Below are 15,706 nucleotides of genomic sequence, written 5' to 3' on the forward strand. Positions count from 1 at the left end.
CTTTATACATTGCCACAGTACAGCATATTTAACATTGGAAGCTGTAATTGGAAAAATGCAGATTTTCTACCAACAGGGGGCGCACTGTCCAGGTTTAAAACAGCAAAGGTGTACGCAGGTTAGGAGCATAAATCTGCAATTGTTGGATAAACCATTTGTTTTAACCAAATGCTACAAGAAGTATGAAAAGTAAGAAGAAAATGCACAAATTATATTATATTTTACGTTTATTCACATAAAAAAAAACTCGAAACAGTTATCACACTGGGTGTTCAGGAGCAGCTAAGGAGAAACACACACACACACACACAGAATATAGTTCAGAATATACACAAACACTCTAGTGTAGGATGAGCGGGTGTTTCGGGTGGTCAGTCTCCTCGCTGCCGTTTACTGATCTGTTCTCGCTGCTGATCCTGAAACTCTTTGGAGTTTTCCCACGGCCTCGGCCCCCGGATGTTCTTCCAGTTGTCCAGATCCACCTTCTTCATCTTCTGCAGAAACATGGATTTAACCAGGGTTTAAAACGAGTTTTGTACAGTTTTAAATAACATCACTACACTACCATTTTCCCCTATTTATAGACCCCCTATCAGCCTGCATTATGTATAACACTCCCCTACCACCTGCAACTACCTAGGTCTCCCCATGCTGCCCCCCACTGTCTAGAACCCCAACTACCAATCCCCACTATTCAGGACACCAAACCTCCATTAACTACAGTAGGTCTCTTCCTATCACCCATTGTCCCCCACTTTCTAGGATCCCCCAGCTGCTCCTTACTGTCTTGAACCCCCATCCCCCCACTAAAACCACCATTTTTTAGGACCCCCCACACCCATATCTAGAAGTTCCACTACCTTGGACTCCTCTATAGCCCCCCACTATCTAGGTCTCCCCCTACTGCGTCCCATACTTTCCAGGTCCCTTATCACACTATGCTACCAGTACTGTCAGGGTTAAAAACAAGCAAATTCCTACAATAAAAAAGACAGATATGTACAGGTGTATTTTTCAGACTCGTTCCTTTCTCTTTACCTCATACTCCTCCTCCAGAATGACAGACTGTTTCTCAATGTTCACTCGGGCCGCCAGCTCAGGAACCAGCTGAAACAGACACAAAGACATAGCAACAAATTTACATTTAAGGCATTTAGCAGACACTCTTATCTAGATTGATTTACACAAGTGCCTAGTTATTCAGTTATTTACTTTGAATATATCCTTAGTTAGTTTTTTATTTTTTAACATAATTAATTAAGATAACAGTGATTCATTTAGCTTTGATATACAGTTTGCATGGCCAGTTAGCCGTTAGCCGCTAGTCATCTTCATTAACACCAGCCGTCTGTTAGCCTAGTTAGCATGGGACCCACAGCAGCATTCCAGTGTTGTAAAGGTATAAACTACAGACTGGAGTAAACTATAGTCATAATTCACATGTCCTATAAAACTCCAGGATCTACAAACACTAACCAGCACAAACACACCCATCTGTTATTTAAAAAAGCGATTAATTTAGTTCGGAGATACAGTTAGCATCGCCAGCTAGCCTAGCTAGCATGGAGCCGTCAGCTGTAATCTTGTGTTGTGACGGAAATTGGTAACTAACTCAAGTGAAATACATCCATAATCCATCTTGAATATCAAACCACAGATCCTATCCACTCTAACCAGCACTAAGAAATCAATCTGTTATTAAGAAACAGTGTTTAATTTAGCTTGGAAATACAGTTAGCCGTTAGCCATTGCAGCTAATCCACTATCAGCTACGTCATAATAAAAGTAATCAGATCAGCTTGTAGACTTACGCTTGTAAACCAAGAAGAAGAACAAAGAAAATTAATTTTATTATATTTTGACCAATACTAATTTCATTTTTGATCAAAATATGGTCAAATATCTAAATTCTCTTAATAACTGCATCTAATTTTAAGCGTTTTAAGCAGGGCTGGTATAGATTATTTCTGCAGTGCAACACATTTCAACTAATGTAAAAATGTCTTAGAGTGAAGTTACTCTTTAAGATGTATTTGAGTAACCGTTGGCATGTGTGACCTTTTCCTACAATTTTTTTTATTTAATTGAATAAAGGTGCATCAAACAATATAAAATTGGTCTTGGGTCATGGAGAAAAATCCAAAAGATATTAAGATATTAAATTTACATGCAGCCTAATAATTTGTTATTAATCGAACTAATAGCTCAATTGGAACAAAGCACATCCATGTAAACACCTCAATGAGAATAGAGAAGTCCAATTGAGGCCATTTTATTACGAGTACACTACGCAACACTACACATGTATGTCCTGTTAGATCAGATTACTTGTAGCATGCATATAAAGGGAGTGTTTACTCAGACTATTGGGGAAAGTGTACATACACCTCTGAAAAAAATTAATAGGCCACTTCTGTTTCTAAATCAGTTTCTCTGATTTACCTTTACCATTTTAAACCACTTCTTTCAGAGTTAAAGATATTTCTCCAGCATTAAAGAAGCAGCAGTGACCTCACAGCCAGACCTTCAGTGACCACAACAGTCAAACTGTTTTATTACATAATATCTGGAGGAGACAAAGAGTAAATATTTGATGAAGAGGAGGCCGTACTCTTCCTGGGTTAAATATTTACACCGAGGTGAAGAAGCAGCTGAGAAACCCTGACTGATGAAGAAACACACAGTTACTCAGCTTCAGAAAATCAAAACAGTGAAAACTGTAAAGAGGGATTTAGCAGAGGCCAGAATAAATATATTTACTGGTATGCTTCTTCTTTTAAAGGGCAAATATCACAGAACACTAAAATCCCCCTTGATTTTTAATCAAGTGTGTTTTCTATTTTTTTTTAACAATATAATCAGTCCCTGGTACAGACAGAAGCAGCTAACGCTGTGGACACTGATCATAAAGTAGTTAGGTAGCGATGCTAACTAGTGCTGGACGATATGGCCAAAATTTATGTCACAATATATTCCTTAATTTTGGTCGATACGATATAATTTCGATATCGATATAAATACACTGAAGGCCTCTGAAAAACTGCTAAGGACGGCAATGGAAATCTGTACCTACTATTGTCTGAAAAATTCTTTAATGCCTCCTCTCACAAAAAACTATATAATTCTTAAAATATACAGTATTGTGCAAAAGTTTTAGGCACCTGTGGGAATTTCAGTAAAGAATAAGTGTCTTATCTTATCTGCAGTAAGAGTTTATTAGCTCAGTAAAACACTAACATTACAATAAATACAAACAGCAATTTTACAAAAAGCTAAAGTTTTCCTGAAAACTTCTCCTAATCTCTCATTGAGTTTAATAGAGTTATTTCTAGCTCTCATCATATATAAACACCTGGTTTGGTAAATTTTGGTAAAATTGGTAAATCAGGTGAGCTGCTGACATAACTGAACATATACACATGCTGGCTGAGGAGCATCCAGGAGAAATCTGGAATCTCTACACTTTGTTCTTCAGCTTCAGGCTCAGAGGATATAACATACTTATAGATAAAAATGAGAATTCCTTGTTACGTTTTACTGTATGCATGTTTATTTGCATCAATTTAAATCATATGTGGTGCTTTTTTCAGGTAAAAACACTCATATTCCTGAGATTGGATTAGTGTAGTTTGCTTTTCTGCCTAAAACTTTTGCACAGTACTGTATATCCCCGTCAAATAAGCAAACCTATAGGCTTTATCAACTATAAATAACTTAGTTACAACATAAAATACAAAAGCGCTTCAGTCAGTATATGGAAAATATTGTATGTAGTGGAATTTCTTGAGGTGGATTAGATGTATTACCACTACTGGTCGGCTCCACTCTCCGACACAATTTGAAGCAAACTGAAGTCTAAAGTTTATCAGACCTTTGAAACCCGAACCACTGAATCAGACCTGCCTCAACTCAACTATCTCTTCTGCTTAATCACTTGTGGAAGCTTCAGATACACTTATTCTGCATCTAAAATCTCCTGCTCTGCACCTAAATGCCCCGCGCTGGAGCGGAGCGGTTAGGCTCGACTCCAGCGTGGGAGAAAAGCATTTAGACATTTTAGCCTAGCCTAGCCTAGCCTATCTGGCTACGTGCCTGTGTGATTATATCATCACGCACTGACGTAGCCCAGCTGCGGAGGCTGATTGTGTTCAGCTCTGTAGTGAACTGATGCCAGTAAAAATGCCTGTCTGTGACAGATTCTGTAAATTATACATATTGATATACCACTAAAATTATATCACCGTTATTGAAACATTTCTTATTGCGATAAATACCCATATCCAATTATTGTCCAGGCCTAATGCTAACCCAACACTTCACCTGCCTACTACATCTTATGCACAGCTACCATAATTAGAGCATAGCTAACTAGCTTTCACACACAACACACAAAGATTTGAGGACACCACATAACTAACATATATCCAACATCTTTAGGAGCTGAGTCTGTGGTTGAAGAAGCTTAATTTAAAACATGTACCCAAAGATCCCTACATCTGCTCTAACTAGTCTGTGAAGAGAAACGGGGTTTTGAAACAGATGTGTCAGGTGCTGTGAGGTTGCTGGAGAAGACAGTAGCTTTAGAGCTAATCTACAAGTGGGGAGGCGTGGCTGGTAGCTGGTAAACCTCACAAGCATGCCTTACTCTTGGTCAGGGTGTTTTGGTGTTGCTTTCTCCTTCACAGAATGGTAGGAGCAAACTGTGTTAAACTCAGCTTTGTTAACAATTTTCTCCCTTCTTTCAATTACAGAGACAAGACAAAAGCTCTGATTCTGTTGCTGCACATTTTGTTTCGGGTATCCTCTAGTCCTTTATCAGTGCCCATAGAACACTGCTCAGAGGATACTGTTGGTGGACTATTCTCAGTCCAGCAGTGACACTGATGTGTCTAAAAACTCCAGCAGCACTGCTGTGTCTGATCCACTAGTACCAACACAATACACTCTACTAACACTTCATACACCACAATCATGCAACAGTGTAATAGAGTAAAGGAGCAATGCCAGCAAACAGAGGGAGACAAAAGCTAGTAATGTCTGATACCTCAACAAAAAATCTATTTTAATTATTCTATTAGTATATTTTAAAAGTTAATACAACTTATTTGGGATAAGTGACTAACAACTAATTATCAAGGCGGTTCTCTATCATCCTAAGTTTTTGTCAACAGTCAATTTCTATTAAAAAAATAAAGTAATGTGATACATATTTGATATTTCTGAGATATGTTATTTGTATTAACATAATGTTAAAATGATTAATTGCCCTAAACAATAATTCATATATAAAATTATTCATATATCAAAAGTCAAATACAAACAGAATTTTTAGGATATTTCCTTTTTTTTTTTTTACTGTCCATACAGATTACTTAAAAGAATCTCAGTGTGTGTGTGTGTACCTTTGTCTTGAGCTTTTGATCATCGTATCGAAGCTGTGTAAACTCTCTGAGTCCGAAAGAACCGCCCACAATCAGCAACTACAATCAAACAAGACAAGACAATACAACCATATTCACCATACTTGCATTTAGGCAAAGATTTGGAATTTGCTTACAGTTAGGTCTTGTTAAAGTGATTCAGATTCTTATGCAGATTCTTTTGCACACCAATTACAAGAAATGACGGATCACTTACATACTAATATAGCCAACCCTTGACAGGTACCACTAAAACCACACAACCAATGTTATTCTGTCTGTTGCTTTTTACCTGCCAGTGGTTTTAATGTTATAGCTTATTAATATATGTATGCAAGTCATATATTAGTGAACACCAAATCATCTACAGAAAACAAACTAAAATATGGTCTAGGTGCCATAATGTTTGTTCACAGCACACTGTATGCTTTATTTTAGGAACATCAGGTTCAATTCAAATAAATAGTAATGGTCATCTAAAATTAGCAGAACATCAAGTACAGCTAACCTAAGCTACGTTGCTATAGTTTATCTCTCTCTCAATCTTTCCCTCCCCTTCCTCTTTTTATCTCTTTCTGTTTTTTCTCACCCCTGTTTTTCGGACTCTCTTTCACCTAGTTTATATTTCTCTTTTCTAGTTATTTTTCTGGTCCTCTCTTACTTTGCATCTCTGTCACTTTCTTTTCTTTCTTTCTATTTTTTTATTGTTTTGTCCTCTTTCTGTATGACTCTTTCTCTGTATCATTATCACACACTTTTCATGTATGTCTCTCCCCTCTCTGTCTCCATCTGTCTTTCCGTCACTTACTTTATATTTCTCTCACTATTTTTTATTCTCTCTTTCTTGTTCTGTCTCTCTCTATCTCTCCCTCTTTACTGTTTATATTTTTTCTAGTTCTTTTTGTCCTCTGTATGTCTCTCTTTCCTTCTTTTTCTCTGTCTCACTCGATTTCTCTGTCTCTCACTCTTTCCATCTGTCTGTCTGTCTCTTTCTATCTATATCTCCCCTTTCTTTCTCTGTCTCTCTCTGTCACTTACTTTATATTTCTTTTTCTGTCTGTCTGTCTTGTCCTCTCTCTTTTCTTCTCTCTTTATATGTTTTCCAGTTCTTTTGTCATCTCTCTGTCTCTCTCTCTCTCTCTCATCCTCTTTCCTTCTCTTTCTCGCTCTCCCCTTCTCTCTCTTTCTTTCCCTTCTTTCTCTCTTTATTTAAGGTGGAAATGCTAGTTGTAAAGAGGTTCATTAAAGGAGGATTTTCTCACCAGCATTGGCACCCCGTACCGAGCGGTTTTACTCCTCTGTACTCTGCGGAGCTGCTGCCACATTTTGACCCTCACGCGGTTTAATATCTCATTATAGTAATAAATATAATCCGGATTAAAGCTAATATTCACTTTTATAACATGAGACCTGTCAATGTCAGCGAGTTCAGCCTGATATCTGTTCCGTGCTGCAACAACATGAGGAGCTACAGTTCCTCCTGCCTGCCTCTGGTTCCTGCAGCATTAGCGCCCCCTGCTGTTAGCATTACACGTTACTCCCTCCCTCTCTCACTTTTCCTCTCTCACTCTCCCTCCCTCCCTCTCTCACTCTTCCTTCCTCTCGCTCTTCCTACCCCTTTCACTCTCCCTCCCTCTCTCACTCTCCCTCCCTCTCTCACTCTTCCTCCCTTTCTCACTCTTCCTTTTCTCTTACTCTCCCTCCCTCCCTCTCTTATTTTTCTCCCTCTTCATCAGTGTCTTACTCTTAATCCCCTTCTCACTTTCTTTTCTCTCAATTTTCCTCCTCCTCTCACTTTTCCTTCCCTTTCACTCTTCCTCCCTCTCTTACTCTTCCTTCCTCTCTCTCTTCCTCACCCTTTCACTCTCCCTCCCTCTCTCACTCTTCCTTCCTCTCTCTCTTCCTCACCCTTTCACTCTCCATCCATCTCACTCTTCCTCTCTCACTTTCCCTCCCTCTCTCTTCCTCCCTTTCTCACTCTTCCTTTTATCTTACTCTCCCTTATGCTTTCTCCCTCTTCAACAATGTCTTACTCCCCTTCTCATTTTCTTTTCTCTCACTTTTCCTCCTCCTCTCACTTTTCCTTCCCTTTCACTTTTCCTCCCCCTTCCTCTCTCTCTTCCTTACCCTTTCACTCTCCCTCCCTCTCTCACTCTTCCTCTCACTCTCCCTCCCTTTCTCATTCTTCCTTTTCTCTTACTCTCCCTTCCTCCCTCTCTTATTCTTTCTCCCTCTTCATCTTTTCCTCCTCCTCTCACTTTTCCTTCCCTTTCACTCTTCCTCCCCCTTCCTCCCTCTCTTACTCTTCCTTCCTCTCTCTTCCTCAACCTTTCATTCTCCCTCTTTCTCTCTCCCTCTTCCTTCCTCTCCCTCCCTCTCTCACTCTTCCTTTTCTCTTACTCTGCCTTTCTCCCTCTCCTATTCTTTCTCCCTCTTCATCAGTCTTATATATACTCCCCTTCTCAGTTTCTTTTCTCTCACTTTTCCTCCTCCTTTCACTTTTCCTTCCCTTTCACTCTTCCTCCCCCCTTCCTCCCTCTCTTCCTCACCCTTTCACTCTCCCTCCCTCTTCCTCTCTCACTCTCCCTACCTCTCTCTCCCTTTCTCACTTTCTTTTCTCTTACTCCCCCTTCATCAATGTCTTACTCTTAATCCCCTTCTCACTTTTCCTCCTCCTCTCACTTTTCCTTCTTTTACTCTTCCTCCCACCTTCCTCACCTTCTCACTCATCCCCCTCTCACTATTCCTTCCTCTTCCTTACCCTCTCACTCTTTCTCCCTTTCTCAATCTTCCTCACCCTCTCACTCTTCCTTCCCTTTCTCACCTTTTCCTTCTCTCTTCCTCTCCCTTCCTCCCTCTTTCACTCTTCCTCTTTTTTTTATAGTGCTTAATTCCTGATGAAATATGTGTATTACTTTCTTAATAAAAAGACCAGGTGCAGTGAAATGTAACATAACAGTGGTTTTGCATTTAATTTTGGCCCGTATTGTGTGTTACTGTGGAAAAGCAATGTATCTTGTGGATTGCATTTACATTTCTCTATGATAGTGTTTGCTTTTCAATTTGGCACTAATTCTTCTCCATATCTCAACACCAGCAGTTGACATGACTCCCCGAACCGTGACTGACCATCAGTAAATGTTGAATTTCATTTGAAAACAAGGAACCAGAGTCTGGAGGAAGAGTGGAGAGACACTTCCATTTACGAATGATGGAGGCCACTTTGCTCATTGGGACCTTTAAAGCAGCAGACATTTTTCTGTATCCTTCCCCAGATTTGTGCCTCAAGACAATTTTGTCTCAGTCTACAGACAATTCCTTTCACTTCATGCTTGGTGTTTGCACTCTGACATGCAGTCAACTGTGGGACCTTATATAGACAGGTGTGCACCTTTCCAAATCATATCCAATCAACTGGATTTACCACAGGTGGACTCCATTTAAGCTGTAGAAACATCTCAAGAAACAGGATGCACCTGAGCTCAATTTTAAGCTTCATGGCGAAGGCTGTGAATACTTACGTAAATGTGATTTCTTAGTTTTTTAATTTTAATACATTTTCAGAACTCTCAAGAAAACTTTTTTCACATGGTCATAATGGGGTATTTTGTGTAGATTTTTGAGGAAAGAGATTAATATAATACAATTTGGAATAAGGCTGTACCGTAACAAAATGAGGAAAAAAGTGAAGTGCTGTGAATACTTTACGGATGCACTGTATATAATATAGGAGTTTCACTTTTTAATAAAATAACTTTTCATTGATCTCGTTTTTAAGTCTTTTACTTATTTTCTATATGTTTTTCTTGTTGTTGCTATTACATATTTAAATAAAAGAATAGTTCCTAATATCTTTTAATATACAAACATTTAAAAAAAAGGCAATACAATTTTACATTTTGTCTAAACAATAAATATAAAATCGTGATGAGTCTCTGGCAGGTGTGTTTACTAGTACTAGCTAGTAGACAGGCTGCAAACCAAACCACTGACAGTCACTGAACCAGTATGAGTCCTTGAAAAAAACAGTATAACCAATAGATAGGGCTTTATTTATTCAATATTGGGTTTCATTTATGTCTGTTCTCATTATTAGGTTCAGTAAAAGAAAAATCTTCATCAAACACAGAGCAAAAAAGTCAATAATCCACAACCAGCTGCAATTTTCCTCATTTATTTATTTTTTTCTTGATTTTTTTTTAATTTTTTAACCAGGTGAAGAAAAATACCTTTTTTGTTCTGTATAATAAAATATGTTAACTTTTATTTCTTATGAAGAGAAAAAACAAAAAACAAAACATGAAGTAAAAACAGAAGATACTCTTTCTCCATCTCTCTCTTTCTCTCTATCTCTCTCTTTCGCTATCTTTCTCTCCGTGTATAAAAGCTGAGGAAGCTTTTCAGTGCTGCAGAAGCGAGAAAAGGGACAGAGCAAGAAGTCGGTATATGACACAACAAACACTCACACACACTCGCACACACTCACACTCGCACACACTCACAGGCAGCAGAGAGAGGGGTAAAGAGGAGCGTACAAAAAACGGATCGAGCATCTTTGAGCCATGCTGGTAGGAGCTGCTCCGGCCTGCTGAGCTCAAAGTGACCAGCCTGCCATACAGAGGCAACGGTTCTTAACCATGGCAGAGATTCAGAGCTACTTTGATGCTGCTGTCTAGTTAAATATGATGTCAATTGATATGTGACACATATCAGTGAGTGGCCACGTTATTGGAAACACCTACCAAAAGGACTGTTCACGTGTATGTGTCACTGCTGCGTGTGCTAGACTGAGAGCAGGTCCACTTGCCAAAGGTACCTGTACAGGAGCAGATCTGTGGTCAGAAGCAGAACACCAATAATAAACTATGGATGGACTATAGGACGATTAACAGTCTGTAACAGTACACCAGCAAGACGGTGATAGAAGGATGGGGTTTCTGATGAAGTGGCCCAAAATGACCGCAGGACCATCACCAAAGGACCACCAGCGCAGGACCACCAGCGCAGGCTACATGTGGAAAGTACTGGTACTGTTGCACTGATGGGACAGAACTGAGGGCAAGTGAGCTATGCAATAACCAGTGAGCAGTAGGGGTGGGAATCACAGGGCATCTTACAATATAATTTATCATGGTACTATGATTCTGTAGTAATAGATATATAAATCGATATATAATTCTCTGTGATACTTTACATCATTCACTGTTTTACTGAAACTGATCAAATACTCTGGAAAAAAGCAAATACCAAGAATTATTGGTTTATTTTACTTCAGTAAGTCTTAGTGAGAGGAGTTTATAGCTTTATTTGATGCCACGTATCGATACAATGCGATCAAAACAATATGATTTATTGCAATATTAATTCTTTATTCCCACCCCTAGTGAACATAGCTACCAGGTAGGTGTCTACTTTTCAACCATTCTGCTTCAACTTATTCAGCATATCAGCTTTGCTGCTGCCATGGTTACCGTTAGCTTTAGATCAGTGTGGCTGGGTCACTTCGGCTCAGTGGCCGCAGAGCAGAGGTTGTTTGTGTGTGTGAGAATGTGTGTGTGTGTGTGTGCGAGAGATCAGGATCAGGAGAAGGCAGGCAGACTCTGGGGTCACAGGTCGGGATTCAGAGGTCACTCTCTCCATACAGGGCGGTGGAGAAGGACATGTAGTCGAGCGCTCCCGGGACGGCGTCGGGGCCGGTGTACGGCGCCATGCGGCTGATGCAGTAATCCGCCTGGTCCGGAGGAAGCTCGCGCCTCAGCTCATCTGCCAGGATGTAATTCTGCACAGAAAAAAACCACACACAAAATACAAGCTTAATATTATGAACAATATGATGATAATGAACAATTATGAACCAATAGGATCATGTGTAAATTCAAGTCATACAAACAATTTTTTCCCATTTTCTCCCCAATTTACACAGCCAATTACCCAACCCACTCATTAGGACTCCCCCTATCACTAGTAATGCCCCAACACACCAGGAGGGTGTTCACATGCTTCCTCCGATACATGTGAAGTCAGCCACCGCTTCTTTTCGAGCTGCTGCTGATGCAGCATTGCCGAGCAGCATCACAGTGCACTCGGAGGAAAGCGCAACGGCTTTGTTCCGGTACATCAGCTCACAGACGCCCTGTGCTGCGGACATCACCCTAGGAGTGATGTGGGGAGAGAGCGCCATCTACCCACCCGTGGGGAACAGGGCCAATTCTGAGCACCGGCAGCTTGATGGCAAAGCTGCATGAGCTGGGGTTCGAACCTGCGACCTCCTGCTCATAGTGACATATATATATATATATATATATATATATATATATATATATATATATATATATATATATATATATATATATATATATACACACACACACTAATAGCTCAATTGGAATAAAGCGTCCATGTATACACCTCAATCAGAATAGAGTAGTCTGATTGAGGTTGTTCTGTAAACTAGGTTCTATCTGATTGAACGAGGTGGATAAGATGGACAGCAGTCTACCGGCAGTGTAAGTATACAAAACATTTTACCCACATTTCGCACTTTGCACCATGAATCAATACAAAACAACAAGCACACCTGGTAACACCCTGCTTCTCCTACTTTGACTGGACACGTGATAATGGCTGTCATGGTAACATTTACACTAAGTCATGTGCTCATTATGTTGGATCGGATTACTAATAGGGCAGGTAAACAAAAATGTATCAGACTGTTGAGTAGTCTGTACATATAAACACTTCTCAGTCAAATGCATGCAGCCAGCAGTAAAACTCTTTAGGCATGGGATGTGGTTTACAGAGAAGTTTACGAAAGAGTGCGGTGTGATTGTTTTTTTAATGTAATTATGTTTTTATGTAGCTATATGTATATATAATTAAACATATAAGTATATAGAGGAGGATCTTGGGTGGAAAATATGTCTTTATCATTTATGGGAGGTTTATCAAAAGGTTCTAATTTACACATCAATCTGCCCTTTTCTGACTTGCCATGAGCACACTGGCTAGTGTTTAACCTTATTTACAAGATAACACCTCACAACTTACCCAGATGAGAGTGTTACTAAGCTCTCCCCTGAGGTACTACTTCATGATGAATTTACATGCTGCTATCCCATGACTTTTGACATGTCAATGTATGAAGAGACAGACAGACAGACAGATAAATAGGAATTTTCTGTACCTTGTCTCCAGCAAGCACTTTGAAGGAGGCCATGACTTGGTCGGCAGTGTCCGTGTCTGCGGTTTCACGAGACATGAAGTCGATGAACGCCTGGAAGGTCACGACCCCGAGTCTGTTGGGATCCACAATGCTCATTATCCGAGCGAACTCCGCCTCGCCCTGAGGAACAGACCAGCGTGTCTTAGACAACACCAAGGTTACACACGCCAGGACAACCAGAACACAGAACTGCTGCTACGGTGTTCAGTGTCTGAAGAGTCTATTCAGGAGCTATGAGGCTTATGTTGCTAACACAAAGCTTATACTTTCTTCACACACCATCCTCAAACTGTGTGGAGATCTTAGATTTTCTGTCAGTAATCTCTAATAGACTAGTTAATGTGTTTTCTGACAATGTATTACACACTGTTCTCTATAACATGAACTGATATGTGTGTAAGTATGATATAGTAACCATATTGGTCCTCCCTGCCAAGCGGATCACCTGATTTAGCAAATAAGTGCTGATGTAGCTACAATGGCCCATCACTGTATCACCAACTTATTACTTATTGCTTATTGCTCTTAAGACCATGGGCCCTATTTTAGCTGTGTATGCGAGTCGAGATGATTTAGGGTGTGTTAGTGTGTCTTTGCTATCATAACAATGGGAAAAGTACAACTTGTGCAGTTCAAAACACGCAAAAAAAAAATCATGAATCCTGCCCCTTTTGAATAAACGTTGAACAAACCAATCAGCATGCCACCTGCCATTTCCTTAGGCGCATTGCTATTTTAGGGGTGCAGCTACCTCAACGTGTCCTATGCTTCTCAGAAGAGGAAACTGACATGTTGTTCCCACTCCAATTATGACCTGCATGAGGTGTGTTTTTGTTTTATGATTAAGTGATCGGTCAGCTTGGTCACTTTGGTAATTTTTTGGTTTAGTTGGTCAACCAGCATGACCTAAGATAATTAAAGCAGCCAATTAGTATCATTATATCACCATGACTAAACTGAACCAAGCTGACCAGCCAGAATGACCAACAGAACCAAGCTGGTTAACCAGAATGACCATCAAGTCAAAGCTGGCCAACAGGTATAAAAACATGACCAAGCTGACCAGCCAGCATGACCACAATCACTAATAGAAATATTAAAATCATTTATCTGACCAAACAGAATAAGCCACATGACCAAGAATGCCAACTAGCATGACCTACATAGCCAACCTGGATAACCATTAGGGCGATATGGCTCTAAAATATCATCACGATATATTGTCTGGTATTTTCGTGATAACGATATTCTTGGCAATATAACAAAAAATTAAGAATACACTACTGCAATAAAATGTAATTTTATTATTGCATACATATATTGTACACCCCCATCCGAGATATCAAAAAAAGAAGAATTTTATCAGACTTGTAACAAGTCTATCCAAAATCTCATGATATTAATAATGCACTCCAAATATCTCCATATATCCAAGATTAAAGTAAAATAAATGATACTGGACTGATATAATCTGTTTCTAGTAGATTCATAATGGGAAATGAGAACAGTATGAATTTTTCTTTTGCTAAAAACAGCAACAAAAAAAAAGTAGTACCCCGATAATTAGGTGATTATTAGGGGTGGGTGATATGGCACAAAATTTCAGGGTATAATATTGTTCATGGTATTCAAAAATGTTGGCAATATTATTATGTACGATACGATATGGCACACCCCTATTGACCATAATGATCAAGATGATCACACTGTCTACTAGTATCAGTTTTATGACCAAGCAATTATGACTCATCTGGCCAAACAACAAGACCAACATGACTAAATAGGATTGTTACAATCACTAACCTAATTAAAACGACCAACTTTAATGACTATCCAGCCAGAATGACTTTCCTGCCCAAGAAAAAATGCGTGCAGTGATTATGAGACCCTAAAGGTGCGATAAGCTTCAGTCAGGAGCCCAAATGTTTCGAAATCAGATAAAAAAAAACATACCAATGAAACTCAAATCTGATTGGAATAAAGTGTGACTCGATGCATATATCTGTGAGTCACATTGCAGGAAGTGTTCCAGTCCTGAGAAATCTGATCTGAGAAAATTCAGGCAGCTACTGGTTCAAAGCTATGCTAACATACTTCAGTCAGTGTTATATATAACAGCGAGTCGTACAGTGGAAGAAACCACATAATAAAGTAAATAATTGCACAGTTTGAGAAGAGTTGATATGATAATGATGATCTAGACATGAAATTAGCACAATGCTAATCACCACATTGCTACATTAGCCTCATAGCTCAAGAGTAAAAAGACACCAATCATGTCTGTGGCTGACAGGCTACATTTAGGGTCACTGAGTAAAACCCTAACGCCCCACAGACAGAGAGCTACAGCAGTGTTTACAGACCACAGAGTGATGCATGTTATTGTTATTATTATTATTTATCATTACCAGATTATGACTCTCTGCTTTACCATATTATAACCCATGGAGATCAGGCAGGTGCGGAAATCTTCACCATCCATCAAGCCTGTTCTCTTCTACAGGAGCCCGCGAGGGACAAACAGAGATGGGGAGAGAGAGAGGGAAGAGGAGGAAAAGGAGGGAAAGGAAGGGTGGGGAAAAGAAGCGTCAGATTTTGAAACAAGTGAAAGATTGAGGAGATTCAGGAGACAATAACAGGGGGAGAGAGAGAGGAATAACAGAGTAAAAGAGGGAGAAAAAGAAAGAAAGGTGGAGAGAAAGAAAAAGAGAGAGAGAGAGAGCAGGAGAACAAGAAGAGAGGGCTGGTTAATGCCACGGCTTCTTGGTGTGTGTTTGAGTGTGTGTGTGTACCTGAGCGTCGTTGCCGATATCGAAGCCCAGGCTGATGAGGCACGCTTTAAACTCCTCAGCGCCCAGAGTGCCTGAGTGGTCCTGGGGTCAGAGGTCATGCAGCACACGCACATGGCACAGGTGGGTTTGGTGGGCATGCGTTAATGAGGGTGGGGGTGTGAGGGGAGGGGGTGGAGTGGGAAGGGGGTGGGCAGGTGGTGGTGGTGGTGGTGATGGGTCCATGCATTTTGGAGACAGAAAAACAAAAGAAGACAAAGTGCACAAACATTAGC

At 39.9% G+C, this 15,706-nt stretch overlaps 2 protein-coding genes across 9 annotated transcripts in view; both read right to left on the reverse strand.

The window, feature by feature from the left end:
• Window positions 1-209: 209 nt before the first annotated feature.
• LOC103031497 (cytochrome c oxidase assembly protein COX16 homolog, mitochondrial) lies at window positions 210-6,890 on the reverse strand. Its single transcript, XM_049481083.1, has 4 exons — window positions 6,683-6,890; window positions 5,403-5,480; window positions 1,039-1,107; window positions 210-494 (listed from the first exon to the last, which is right to left on the reverse strand). The coding sequence occupies exons 1-4, from the start codon at window positions 6,743-6,745 to the stop codon at window positions 372-374; spliced, it is 333 nt and encodes a 110-aa protein (XP_049337040.1). The 5' UTR covers window positions 6,746-6,890; the 3' UTR covers window positions 210-371.
• Window positions 6,891-9,578: 2,688 nt separating this feature from the next.
• actn1 (actinin, alpha 1) overlaps window positions 9,579-15,706 on the reverse strand; it is a 56,107-nt gene continuing 49,979 nt past the window's right edge. For 2 of the 8 annotated variants that reach the window (XM_022685020.2, XM_007247575.4), the window contains exons 19-22: window positions 15,435-15,515; window positions 15,074-15,139; window positions 12,604-12,762; window positions 9,579-11,199 (exon numbers count right to left, since the gene is read on the reverse strand). In XM_022685020.2, coding sequence (XP_022540741.2) covers window positions 11,041-11,199; window positions 12,604-12,762; window positions 15,074-15,139; window positions 15,435-15,515 — 465 coding nt within the window. In that variant the 3' untranslated portion in view covers window positions 9,579-11,040. Of the gene's footprint in view, window positions 11,200-12,603; window positions 12,763-15,050; window positions 15,140-15,434; window positions 15,516-15,706 lie in introns of those variants that run through there. The other 6 variants (XM_015605400.3, XM_007247578.4, XM_007247576.4 and 3 more) reach the window with 5 other exon arrangements.

This window comes from Astyanax mexicanus, chromosome 7 (assembly GCF_023375975.1).
Source record: "Astyanax mexicanus isolate ESR-SI-001 chromosome 7, AstMex3_surface, whole genome shotgun sequence".
Lineage (NCBI taxonomy): Eukaryota > Metazoa > Chordata > Actinopteri > Characiformes > Acestrorhamphidae > Astyanax > Astyanax mexicanus.

What these genes read in the sequence shown, in the direction of transcription:
- LOC103031497 (XM_049481083.1), bottom strand. Translation starts at nt 6,745, where the DNA reads ATGTGGCAGCAGCTCCGCAGAGTACAGAGGAGTAAAACCGCTCGGTAC. An exon ending in GGTACGGGGTGCCAATGCTG is followed by an intron (nt 5,481 to 6,682) that starts GTGAGAAAATCC and finishes GTTTGATTGTAG; the next exon opens with TTGCTGATTGTGGGCGGTTC. An exon ending in TTCTGGAGGAGGAGTATGAG is followed by an intron (nt 495 to 1,038) that starts GTAAAGAGAAAG and finishes ATGTTTCTGCAG; the next exon opens with AAGATGAAGAAGGTGGATCT.